This window comes from Xenopus tropicalis, chromosome 6 (genome assembly GCF_000004195.4).
Source record: "Xenopus tropicalis strain Nigerian chromosome 6, UCB_Xtro_10.0, whole genome shotgun sequence".
NCBI lineage: Eukaryota > Metazoa > Chordata > Amphibia > Anura > Pipidae > Xenopus > Xenopus tropicalis.
Window position 1 is genome coordinate 90,514,436 of NC_030682.2, and position 14,192 is coordinate 90,528,627.

The 14,192-nt window shown below is 41.3% G+C and overlaps 1 protein-coding gene across 1 annotated transcript; it reads left to right on the forward strand.

The window, feature by feature from the left end:
- On the forward strand, positions 1–12,211 carry pak1ip1 (PAK1 interacting protein 1). Its single transcript, NM_001017054.3, is given in 10 exon segments — positions 1–132; positions 4,397–4,559; positions 6,229–6,349; positions 6,631–6,705; positions 7,773–7,825; positions 7,969–8,114; positions 8,404–8,501; positions 10,133–10,232; positions 11,126–11,252; positions 11,998–12,211. Coding segments are annotated over 10 exon segments (1,098 nt in total). The 5' UTR covers positions 1–54; the 3' UTR covers positions 12,135–12,211.
- The last annotated feature ends 1,981 nt before the right edge of the window (positions 12,212–14,192 follow it).

Below are 14,192 nucleotides of genomic sequence, written 5' to 3' on the forward strand. Positions count from 1 at the left end.
CACAGCCACATGGATGTGACATCACGATTTGCTGAGAGGCAGTTCATAGCCAGCATGGAGGAATACATGGAGCTGGTGGTGGGCTGTTATGAACAAGTACTGTTTGGGTATCGGGTACATCGGGAAGGGGAGGTAAGTGACAAAACAAAGAGTTGTCTGAGTTTTGTTTTGAGCTTCTTCCTGCTAGGTCAGTTTATCAATAGCCTAGAGTTCTGTGTTGCCTTACTGTACAGGCTATGGAAACTGCTAGGGAACCATTTGTTGAACTGTATTTGGTGTAGGGGAACCTGTGTGCACTCTCTTCAGCCCTGTACATTAGAATGCGCCCCCCAAACTGCACATACATATTCAGCTCATAACTAACTAACCTGTACAAATCATAATGTGCTCCCCCAGCACTACCCTGTACTATTATACCTGTGCTCCCCCAGCACTACCCTGTACTGTTATACCTGTGCTCCCCCAGCACTACCCTGTACTGTTATACCTGTGCTCCCCAGCACTACCCTGTACTGTTATACCTGTGCTCCCCAGCACTACCCTGTACTGTTATACCTGTGCTCCCCCAGCACTACCCTGTACTGTTATACCTGTGCTCCCCCAGCACTACCCTGTACTATTATACCTGTGCTCCCCCAGCACTACCCTGTACTGTTATACCTGTGCTCCCCCAGCACTACCCTGTACTATTATACCTGTGCTCCCCCAGCACTACCCTGTACTGTTATACCTGTGCTCCCCCAGCACTACCCTGTACTGTTATACCTGTGCTCCCCAGCACTACCCTGTACTGTTATACCTGTGCTCCCCAGCACTACCCTGTACTGTTATACCTGTGCTCCCCCAGCACTACCCTGTACTATTATACCTGTGCTCCCCCAGCACTACCCTGTACTGTTATACCTGTGCTCCCCCAGCACTACCCTGTACTGTTATACCTGTGCTCCCCCAGCACTACCCTGTACTATTATACCTGTGCTCCCCCAGCACTACCCTGTACTATTATACCTGTGCTCCCCCAGCACTACCCTGTACTATTATACCTGTGCTCCCCAGCACTACCCTGTACTATTATACCTGTGCTCCCCAGCACTACCCTGTACTATTATACCTGTGCTCCCCAGCACTACCCTGTACTATTATACCTGTGCTCCCCAGCACTACCCTGTACTATTATACCTGTGCTCCCCAGCACTACCCTGTACTATTATACCTGTGCTCCCCCAGCACTACCCTGTACTATTATACCTGTGCTCCCCAGCACTACCCTGTACTATTATACCTGTGCTCCCCAGCACTACCCTGTACTATTATACCTGTGCTCCCCAGCACTACCCTGTACTATTATACCTGTGCTCCCCAGCACTACCCTGTACTATTATACCTGTGCTCCCCAGCACTACCCTGTACTATTATACCTGTGCTCCCCAGCACTACCCTGTACTATTATACCTGTGCTCCCCCAGCACTACCCTGTACTATTATACCTGTGCTCCCCCAGCACTACCCTGTACTATTATACCTGTGCTCCCCAGCACTACCCTGTACTGTTATACCTGTGCTCCCCAGCACTAACCTGTACTGTTATACCTGTGCTCCCCAGCACTAACCTGTACTGTTATACCTGTGCTCCCCCAGCACTACCCTGTACTGTTATACCTGTGCTCCCCAGCACTACCCTGTACTGTTATACCTGTACTGTTATACCTGTGCTCCCCCAGCACTACCCTGTACTATTATACCTGTGCTCCCCCAGCACTACCCTGTACTATTATACCTGTGCTCCCCCAGCACTACCCTGTACTATTATACCTGTGTCCCCCAGCACTACCCTGTACTATTATACCTGTGCTCCCCAGCACTACCCTGTACTGTTATACCTGTACTGTTATACCTGTGCTCCCCCAGCACTACCCTGTACTGTTATACCTGTGCTCCCCCAGCACTACCCTGTACTGTTATACCTGTGCTCCCCCAGCACTACCCTGTACTGTTATACCTGTGCTCCCCCAGCACTACCCTGTACTGTTATACCTGTGCTCCCCAGCACTACCCTGTACTGTTATACCTGTGCTCCCCCAGCACTACCCTGTACTGTTATACCTGTGCTCCCCAGCACTACCCTGTACTGTTATACCTGTGCTCCCCCAGCACTACCCTGTACTGTTATACCTGTGCTCCCCCAGCACTACCCTGTACTGTTATACCTGTGCTCCCCCAGCACTACCCTGTACTGTTATACCTGTGCTCCCCCAGCACTACCCTGTACTGTTATACCTGTGCTCCCCCAGCACTACCCTGTACTGTTATACCTGTGCTCCCCAGCACTACCCTGTACTATTGAACCAGTTGTGTCATTTGCATCAAATTAGTGCAGCTGCGTGTGCATTTTGACATGTATTCAATGCAGTTGCCCTGAAAATCTTCTAGCCCTGGGCATCAAAAGTAGTGGTGCTGAGTGCAGCTATGTGGATTCAAGGTATGGGACTTGTTTTCCAGAATGTTAAGGACCTGGGATAAGGGTTCTTTTTATAATTTGGATCTCCATACTTTGTCTTCTAAGAATTATTTAAACATTCAATAAACCCAATAGGATTGTTTTGCCCCCAATAAGATTTAATTATATTGTAGTTGGGATCAAATACAAGATGCCTTGATGGATGGAGCCTATGGGAGTTAGCCTTCCTGTAATTCAGAAGTTTCTGGATAACGGTTTTAAATAAGGAATCCTATACCTGTACCTATAGAGCAGGGGTAGGGAACCTATGGCTCGCGAGCCAGATGTGGCTCTTTTGATGGCTGCATCTGGCTTGCTCCAAATCTTTAATAAAAAAAAAATAACGGGGGGCGTGATCTGCACTTGGCACCAAGCGCAGGCCATGCCCTCCTCCGCATTGCATCCGGCATCCATGGCACCCACCCTACCTTGCCCCTGCGCTCGGCGGATAGAAGACGTGTTCTGAGCCTTATAACACGTCTTCTATCCACCGAGCGCAGGCCACGCCCTCCTCTGCATCGCATCCGGCATCCTTGGGACCCACCCTACCTTGCCCTGCAGCATCCGCGGCCAAACATATTATATGGCTCTCACGGAATTACATTTTAAAATATGTGGTGGTTATGGCTCTCTCAGCCAAAAAGTTTCCCGACCCCTGCTACAGAGGCTTTTTTTTTGCACAATGGCGGTGCCTAGTTTTGGTCTTAATTTTTTATTATTTGTAGTTTTTTTTTTTTAGTTATTTCATTTTCAGTTCAGGAGCTCTCCAGTTAGGAGTTTCATCAGTTATTTGGTTGCTAGGGTCCAAGTTAACACAAGAAAAAGGGAAAGTTGTGCTCAACCACTAAATTGTAAACCATTAGGCGGTGTTGCAATGAGGCTGTGACCACAAAATACATATAAACATCTGCAAAAGATCCTCTGCACTCACCCATTATCAATATGTAGAAATAGGACATTAAGACATTTCTGTGCATTCAGCTACTAAGAAATGCCTTCCCCCCCCCCCCCAGACCCAAAAGAGGGATTGTTTGTCCATACATTGCAATATACTTCAAGCTGGCCAACTACGTCAAAGTCATCCCTTCTGGCCAGTCCTACACTGACCTATATAAGTAATTAAAGATTAGTACTGAGCAAAGGTACTAAGTTTTACCTGCAACATACTTGCTTATAAGGTTAAAACTCCCATATGGTTGCCCTTTTATTGGCTCCATTGGGATCACCTGACTGTAGCTGGGAAGAGTGGGGGCTACAACATGGAGCTGGCCACTGCTCCTGTATAAACAATAACACAAGAAAAAGGGAAAGTTGTGCTCAACCACTAAATTGTAAACCATTAGGCGGGGGTGCAATGAGGCTGTGACCACAAAATACATATAAACAACCGCAAAAGATTCTCTGCACTCACCCATTATCAATATGTAGAAATAGGTCCAAGTTACCTTAGCCACCAGGTAGTGGTTTGAATGAGAGACTGCTATTTCAATAGGGGAATAGGCCTGAATAGAAAAGAAATTTACAAAAAGTAACAACAACAATAAAACTGTAGCCTCACAGAGCAATAGTTTTTTGGCTGCTGTTTTTTGACCCCCATTTAAAAACTGCAAAGAGTTAGAAGAAGGCGGCAAATAATTTAAAAACTATAACAAATCAATAATGGAGACCAATTGAAAATTGGAATAGGCCATTCTATAACATACTAAAAGTTAGCTTAAAGGTGAACCACCCCTTTAAAGTGTCAGTAGGGTCACAAACTCTAGAACCTGGTAGGCTGTATATACAGTATGTGTATGTAAATATATATATAATATATATATACACATAAAATATACTTTCACTCTTGCACCTTTATTCTACATGAGATTTGATTTTAAATAATTTTCTGTTGTTTTCCAGCAATGGTTAAGTTCTGCAGACTTCACTCATCATGCCCACACTGCCTCTCTGTCTGTGGTTGCTGTAAATAATAGATTTGTAGCCACTGGGAGCAAGGATGAAACTATTCAGATTTATGATATGAAGAAGAAGGTAGAACATGGAGCTTTGCTGCATCACAATGGTAAGTTTTAATGACCTGGATTCAGCTGCAGATTTTAACCCTATAACTTTGTTCTTTTTTGTTAGAGGATAACTTGAAGCCTGATAGGAGTCACCTAAAACTTGGCTTCCGGTTATTTGAAATAGGGCGATACGGCGATGCAGGGCAGAATCCACTATGCGACAATCAATTGAGCGATCGTAGCCTTCCTTCTGTATAGGAAGGAGTCGGGCTAGGATCGATCAATTGGCAGTGTGGGCATGATGACCCCGGAAGCCAAGTTTTAGCAGGTATTTTCTAATAAGGCATTCAAAATAATAAATGGTGTGCAGGATAGGGCAATCATTGGGGCAGGGTAGAATAGATTTTTTACTTAAAGCGGACCTGTCACCTTAAGAAATAATTTCAAATTGTTTTCTATTGTGTTTGGCAAGCAAAATAAACTTTACTTACACTAAATAAATTATTTTAATCTTATTTTCTTCAGCCTTGCAATTCACAATTGCAGCAAGCAGGCAGGGCCATTTTGTGGACACTGTTATCAAAGCAGGCATTGCATCCTGCCAAAATCTTGTTTCTGTGCCAGTATGGGGGGACCCGATACCCATGGCCATGCACTGGTTACACAATTAGATGGTGAGGAGGAAGGGGGAATGTAAGCAGTGCAGCAACATCTGAGAAGTTCTGAATTGAAAGTGAAAGTAACTGTCTGCCCCACCTCTATGCCTAAGGCATAGAGGCGGGGCAGGCATTATATGATTGACCGCTGGGATTTTAAAATGCTTTTATAATTGGTTTGGATGTGGTAATAAAAAAATTATTTTTGGTTTCATGTTTAATTTGAAAAGGGCTTTTATTATACAGCTTTTTATGTCTGGGTGACAGGTCCACTTTAAAGGACATGGAAAGGCAAAGTCACTTGGGGGTTCCAAAATGTTAGGCACCCCCAAGTGACTTTAATCACCTACCTTTTACCCCGGGCTGGTGCCCCTGTTAGGAGAAAACCACTCCAGTCCGGGGTAGCTGCCAGCGCTTCCTCCTTCCTGTATCGCCGCGCGTGCATGCGCAGTAGAGTGAAAAGCGTAACTTTAACAGAGAAGTCGGCGTTTCACTCTACTGCTCATGCGCCTACCTCATAGTCCCAGCTTAATGAAGCAGGAAGGAGGAAGTGCATCGCTCCAGGTACCCTGGGCTGGTGCTGTTTTCTCCTAACGGGCACCAGCCCGGGGTACAAGGTACATTTTTAGTGTTACTTTTCCTTTAAACATATGTTGGATTTCTGCTTGTGATTTTTTTTTTGTTTTGTTTTATTCCAAATAGCACACAGTATAACTTATCCTTGTAAATCTGGCTCCAGTCAGTAATTTACTTTGTCTAGTAATTTAGGAGTACTGCTTTAAATAAGGTCATTTTAGAAATGAAGACAAGGTACAAAACTAAGCGAAATTGTGGAATTTGTGAATACAAATTCTTCTTATAGAGGAGACATCTTTCCACAGAGCATTTGTGTAGTGAAGAGTTTGATTATTGTATGAAAAGGACCCTGACTGATGCATGCCTTTCTGAAACAATATTATTGATTATCTGCTTTGGTTTCTTTCAAGATGATAGGTATTTTTTCCATTGTTATATGTTATTGTCTGTGTATGATTTCTGTATGCTTCTAAGTGAGGAAACCTTGACATTTTAGGTACCATAACTTGTCTACAGTTTTATGGTAACACCCACCTGCTAAGTGGGGCAGAAGATGGATTGATTTGTGTATGGAATACCAAAAAGTGGGAGTGCCAACAAACCTTCAAAGCACACAAGTGAGTGGTGTTCTGTGTTTAATTGCTTATTGACAAAAATACAGCCCATTTTAACTTTAGGTGTATTTTATTTACTATATAGATTTCGGTATATACTATTTATGCTAAAATGTCAGTTAGAATGGAACAGCAGTCAGACTGTTTTACAGAATCATAACTTTTAAATACAGCACCAAACTACAGGGGTACACTTGTTTTTTATAACAAGATTATTAGCAGATAATCAGTACAATGCTTTGTTTTTTTTTGTCTGAATACACAATATTTTTTTTTTGTTACAGAGGACAGGTCTTATCCCTTTCAATACATCCTTCGGGAAAGTTAGCCTTATCGGTGGGGACAGATAAAACCTTAAGGTAATGTATCCATTTATGCTTAAGTGATGTAAGCATCAGAACCCAGAATCATTCATACAGACTTCTCCTATTTAAACTTAGCTAAAATCCCATTTATAAAGCCTTGGTCCCCTGATATCCTGATATCTTTTAGTTATCGTAGGACTAAGCTTAACGTAAAACGATTGTTTAAAATTAATTTTACATCAAGTGATATTGACTAGCTGAAGCTAGGAAAAACTGTTGTAGCTGTCTGCTTGGTCCTGCAAACAATTGGACAATGGAAAATTTCATTAACAGCTAAAATTTTGAAACCTGCCTGAACGATTTTTCTGACCGATCAGATGAAAGATTGCTAGATGTATAATCACTGCATACTAACCTTCCGATAAACTGAAGGTTTTGTTGGATTGCTCTGGAATTGGTCGTTAAAGAAAAATCCTTACGTGTATTGCCAATATATCCAATCAGCTACTGTTTGTTTTAGTATTTTACGATAAGTCAGTCATATCCAATAAGTTGATTTATTTTCTGTTTTTAGTACTGGGTGGTAATGTTCAATTAGCTTTGACACTGACCCTAAAATAATATTTTCTACATTTTACAAAAGGGTGAATCTAATTACCTGTATAGATTCTGCAAGTAGTGTACATAATGCTGAGTAGTAAAGGCAGGTATGTTCCCTGGCTGATCAGCCCCTGGGCCAGACAGATGAAGCGTGTACTGTGTAATTGGGGCCACGCATTGTATGCCTCTCTATTGTTCTGCTCGTTCAATAGCACAAACAATGGTACCAGGTGGGAACTGAAACTCCTCTTTACTTCCTCCTCTAGCGGTCCACTATGCACTGGCCAACATCAACAGACCAAACATGCCTAGTTCCTAAATCAACCCATATTCATAGTACATGGATATTTATCAGGATCAGAGGGCCATACACATACCACTAAACATATAAAATATTATTGTTCATGTAAGACCAGCTGAAGGGGTTGCTTTTGAAATACATCTCTCTATAAAGATATGGTGTGATGCACAGTGAATATATATATATATATATATTTTTATTTATTTTTTTTTTTTTACAGAACTTGGAATCTTGTGGAGGGGCGTTCAGCTTTTATTAAGAATATAAAGAAAAGTAAGTGATGTTAATTATAGGCTTTCTCTCTATACCAGTCATTTTTAAAAAATCATTCTAAGTGTTTATGCCATAAATATATTATTTACCATGCTTCCTTTCATTTTTGTGTTTGTGGAAATACAAATCTCTTTGTCTTCCAGATGCACACATTGTCCAGTGGTCTCCCAGTGGAGACAAATATGTGGTTGTAATTCATGACAAGGTTGATGTTTACCAGCTGGAGACTGCAGCAGTAATTGGTACAATTAATAACCCAAAAAGAATCTCTTCTGTACAGTTTATAACTGTAAGTTACACAAATTTGTCATCAGTACTTCTAACTTTACTATTTGTAGTATTGATAAATATTTATAAAGCACTCACCAATTTCAAGTCCAAAGGGTGTATTTATGTGCTAGGAAAGATGCTTTCTTCCAGTCAGTATAATGGTTTTTTTATTCCAGTAATTTGTACTTTTTAAGTGCATGACTCATTAATTTTTTATTCTGTGGGTTTCATGCTTTAGAGGTGTTCTTCAATGTCAAATACTAATTAACACAATATTTATAAGCCTCATGCTATTTTCTGTTTTATAGGATGCTCTTATTGCTGTGGCTGGGGATGAGGAAGTAATCAGACTTTATGATACAGCATCTCAAAAATGTGTCTGCGAATTTAAAGCTCATGAAAACAGGTACAGTTGGGACATGCTCACCTAAATGCAAAGGGTTAAAGGAATAATATACCCTTTTCTTAAGTTTGGTACTGTGTTTGTTCCACTTAATCTCCCTTAAGTCAGCGGTTAGGCACCCACCCCAACAGTGATTGTAATGCCTTTCCTGGTACCCTGGGCTGGTGCTCTTGGTAGCCAAAAACTGCAACGGCCTGGGGTTTATGCAACCAAGCGATCCTCTTCCTTTTCTCGGGGAGCACCAGCCCAGGGTATCAGGTAAGTAGCTGTGGATAATTTTGGATCTATATATCGGGTAAGTGATTGCAATCACTGGGGGTGCCTAACATTTTGGCACACCTTAGTGATTGAGACTTTAATTCTCAGTTTCATAGTGTGTGTTCTCCATAGCCGTAAGTACCTAGTAGTCATAGTGATATTAAAATATAAAACACATAATCATAAAGTTGACATACTTGAGATGCACACACTGCACACTATACTCATCACTTTCCTGAGACATATTTTTGTATGCTTTGTGTGGTACCAGGACTCAGGAAGTCCAGGGTCAATCAGCTTAATGAACGATTTTTTGTGATCAGACACCCCATTGTCCACAAAATGATAGATAGAAAGAAAAAAAAAAAAAAAAAAGCTTGAGTTTCTACTATTCCAGGGCTTCAGCCAAATCTGGCCATTTTGCATGGATGTAGCAATTCAAAGAATTACTTAAGGCAGCCTTTCACACTGGTAGACACTGTACAGTATCAAAGCGACCAGTCTGTGATAAATGGACAGATATCATGCAAGATGTCATACACTGTATGATGGATATAGAGAGGGCAGGGGCTTGTTACTACTGTGTCTTCTAGCACATGGCACTTAAACTCTGTATATTTATACTTTTTACTATGCTTGTTACTTATTATGCTTATCCCCCCTGTGTGTACATTTCTACACTGTAAATTTGTGCAGCTCTGCATATTCTTGTAGTGCTTTCTAAATAAAGTTATACATACAAACATACATGACCACCTTCCTTTTGTTCTGTTTGCGCAGGCTAACAGTGCAAACATTTGTGCCAGCAGGAAGTGGTGGAGCTGCAAAGGAAAGGTGGTCAAACTGGCCAATCAATATCCATGGTACATAGATATGTCAGGATTGTCAGGCCAGCATACATGTACTGAAAGATTTTAGAAGTATGCTTATGACCAGTTTTAATCTACAAATCCTTCTATCAATAGCGCCATAATTATATTCGTATGGATATTTTTCCAAGTAACATCAGGACACTCTGCTTCCCATTTCTATCATGGCTTTTAAATTTGCCAGTTGAAACAGCAGATATTCTCACATCATAATAAAATCTTTAAACAGTCTTGATTGTTTCAAATATACTTCTTAGGTATGGTTGCCAATGGCCAAATTATACTGTGGGCCCATGGAGACCTGTCTAAATAAGGAATGCATCAGTGCATGGAGTCCAACGGAACTTTTAAACTTGTCCGATATATTTGGACAATATGTTGCCTGACTTGGTCTGGAGGGGCCAAGGTGACCGCTTTTATCGATCAATGTATGGCCAGCTATACCTTTAAATAATATTCCAAAAAGTACACAATAGCATTTAACTTCTAGTATATCTTTTGTCTTAGGGTGAAGAATCTTCATGTCTTTGAACTGGAGGAAACACACATTGTTGTATCTTCATCAAGTGATGGTTTTGTTAAGATGTGGGGAATTGACACGGAAAAGGTTAGCTCCAACATGGATAAAGTCCCCTTAAGCTTATACAAATTGCATTCTAAATCCTCTTGCAGAAATACCGTAGTACTGAAAGAACAATTTATGCCATTTAGTTTTGTTGATAATTGAAATTCCATGTGAACTTTCACCCATTTGCTTAGATTATATTTCTCTCAATATCCTTAATTGCTGGTTTGCATACTCAGGGGATGGGTGTATACATGAAAAAAATCCAGGCTCTATTTACATGGTTTTTAATAACAATCATTTTTAGATCCCAATGAAAAAAGCCACACAAGTACCATTCACTCATGGGTAGAACTGTGAAGTTGGCAAGCTTATTTGCAAGTTATCAACCTTATTGGGCTGTTAGAAAATGCTGTCAGATAAAAGCATTGAGGCTAATGTGGTCCTCTTGGGGAGAGGGTCTCCATAGTCCCCCTTTATGATCAGTTGGTGGCACAGGGGACATATGATTGTCTTGTTCTGATTTGACCCAGTGCTTTTGTTGCCAAATTAGGAAGATATGTATATAGGTCTGGTGCTGCCCTAGAGTCTAGATCTCAGCCTTCCCTTTCATTTGTGGTCTGTGCATGTACAGATGGCCCTGTTGTACTTTGAATGCACCAATCACAGATGAACAAGGTATCCCACCTTCCCCTCAGCCCTGCTGCTGGATCAGCTACAAGTATTTGTCAGTGGGCTGGGTTTTTTTTCTTGAACTTTTATTTTTACTATATAGGCACCGCCTAAAGCTGGTATGGTAAATACGGCCTTGAGTGTATGCTTCAAAATTACTTCCCTCCACCAGTAGTGGTCAGAATTTGTCATTTTACCAGATCCTTAAGTAGATTGAACATTACAAACACTGTAGCTTATGACTTCACACATTCAATTTACAGGTAAAGACTCCTCCATCATTGCTTTGTGAAGTTAGCACGTCAGCTAGACTTACTTGTCTCTCAGTGTGGCTTCCCAGTGCCGTAGACCATAAGGAAGAGGCCAACAGAGATGTCACTGCTTCAACTGGTAAGCACATACAGATAGAGTACTGGTATAAGCTAGCATCTTGCACTCACATCGCAGTTTGCGTACTGTGCATGTGACGATTGCAAAAGGAACAGGCACCACCTTTCCTCTGCTGACAAATTTAGCCGCAGGTATTGCGCTCTTAAATATCTCTGCACCTTTGGGCTGCCCCTTCTAGGAATGGACCCATGGGTGCCTATATGTACAGGTCCCTGTGTGCCAGACCCTGTATCAGGGGTTTGGCACTTTTTTTTCCCCTCAGAACACCATACTTAGTTTCCCAAAAATTCTAACCTTTAGGCAGCTGGGTTGCTGCAACCTGGCATAGAGAAGAATGTACAGCAAACTGACTTCAACCACACTTAGTAACTACCAAGGTGCTGCGGCCTATAAATGTTGGTAATCTACTGCCCCGAAAATATGGGAATTTTTAAAGTGTCATCCCAAGGATATCTGGTATTTTAGCAGGGAATGCAGAAACACTGAAATTCTATCAATTACCCTTTAATGGTAGAAATCCAACACTGTCTGTTGTTGATATCTGCATGATTAAAAGCCACAGAGAGAAACAGTTTTGGTTTGCAGGGGGAAAGAACTTGCAGAATTTCAAGTTTGAGAATAGAAATGGAAATCATTTTATTTATAATGATTTTTAAAATTAAGTCAGTTATAATACCATGTTTACTAACCAGGTAATATGATTTGTTAGCTGTATTGGTGCTAATTCTTCAACATTGTCTTCCAGTGAAAGACTGTGACAGACCAAAGAAGAAAATGACCCAAAGCAAAACAGCTGAAAATAAGGAAGCAGGTGAAACACAAGTCATACATAAAAAGAGGAAACTTGAAACTAAACAGAAGAAAAAGAAACCAATGAAATAACTAAATTCCTGTATCAATTTAATACATTTTATTATCTGGATATGTTTATTCTCTTAATTAAATAGTTGAAAACTCAAGGGAAAGTAGCTTCTATTTTTGATATGCAATAATAGGCATATACGATATATTTTTTGCATATCACACACACAAAATACCAATTGTGTCTGACAGAGGGGCCTTGGTGCTCTGAAAGCTTGCAATGTATTGTTCTTAGCCAATATAGGTATCACTTGTACAATACTGGACAAGTTGTCTTAATGTCCTATATATAATTATAATGGGTGACTGCAGAGGACCTCTTGTTGCTGTGTGTGTTCACAGCCTCATAACTGAAAGAGACATAGCTTTGATTAGTTAGAAGCGGAGAGAAAAAAAATAATGATGCCAACAATTTGTGCTATCACGAAGAATAATGACAAGGCAGGATGCAAGGAGAACAACCCAGTGGCCGAAGCATGATCATCTGGTATTGCATACTCGTGAAACCGGTGCCAATGTGGCAATAACATTGGACTCACAAACTACTTACATTATGGACAATGTGGTAATAAAGTAGGTGGTAGTTGGAGAAACAGTCACAGTAATAAATAAGCGAGCATTCGATATGCGAGTTTAATCGATTTTCGAAAAACAAACTCACAGATTTGAAAACTGATAAATAAGCCATTAAGTTTTTTTAAAGGGGAAGGAAAGGCTAAGTCACTTGGGGGTGCTAAAATGTTAAGCACCCCCAAGTGACTTGAATCGCTTACCTCGTACCCCGGGCTGGTGCCCCTATTAGGAGAAAACTGCACCAGCCCGGGGCACCTGGGGCGATGCGCTTCCTCCTCCCTGCTCCGTTCAGCCTTGACTGTGAGCCAGACGCATGCGCAGTAGAGTGAAAAAGCCGACTTCTCTGTTAAAGTTAGGCTTTTCACTCTACTGCGCGCGCGGCGAAGAAGGAAGCGCTGCAGGTACCCCGGGCTGGTGCTGTTCTCTCTGTACAGGGGCACCAGCCCAGGGTACGGGGTAAGCGATTCAAGTCACTTGGGGGTGCCTAACATTTTGGCACCCCCAAGTGACTTAGCTTTTCCTTCTCCTTTAACATGTACTTGTTAGATTAGGAAGGGTGCATAAATGCTTTGACATCCTTGAGATATTTTGCAATACACCAGAAGCTAACAATTTGTAACTGTTTGTCTTAAACTTTGTATGACAGTAACATTTTTAGTAATATACAGCATATCTGTTATAAAGCATATATGCCAGGTGTCCACCAAAAAGTTTGAAACCTATTGTGCATAGGATCACCTATAGTATCTCGCATGTAGAGACCCCAAAATGTACATTGTGTATATGTATTTCATGACATACAGTGGAGGAAATAATTATTTGACCCCTCACTGATTTTGTAAGTTTGTCCAATGACAAAGAAATGAAAAGTCTCAGAACAGTATCATTTCAATGGTAGGTTTATTTTAACAGTGGCAGATAGCACATCAAAAGGAAAATCGAAAAAATAACTTTAAATAAAAGATAGCAACTGATTTGCATTTCATTGAGTGAAATAAGTTTTTGAACCCTCTAACAAAAAAAGACTTAATACTTAGTGGAAAAACCCTTGTTTGCAAGCACAGAGGTCAAACGTTTCTTGTAATTGATGACCAAGTTTGCGCACATTTTAGGAGGAATGTTGGTCCACTCCTCTTTGCAGATCATCTCTAAATCCCTAAGGTTTCGAGGCTGTCTCTGTGCAACTCTGAGCTTGAGCTCCCTCCATAGGTTTTCTATTGGATTAAGGTCCGGAGACTGACTAGGCCACTCCATGACCTTAATGTGCTTCTTCTTGAGCCACTCCTTTGTTGCCTTTGCTGTATGTTTTGGGTCATTGTCGTGCTGGAACACCCATCCACGACCCATTTTCAGTTTCCTGGCAGAGGGAAGGAGGTTGTCGTTCAGGATTTCACGATACATGGCTCCGTCCATTTTCCCGTTAATGCGAATAAGTTGTCCTGTGCCCTTAGCAGAAAAACACCCCCAAAGCAAAATGTTTCCACCCCCATGCTTGACGGTGGGGAC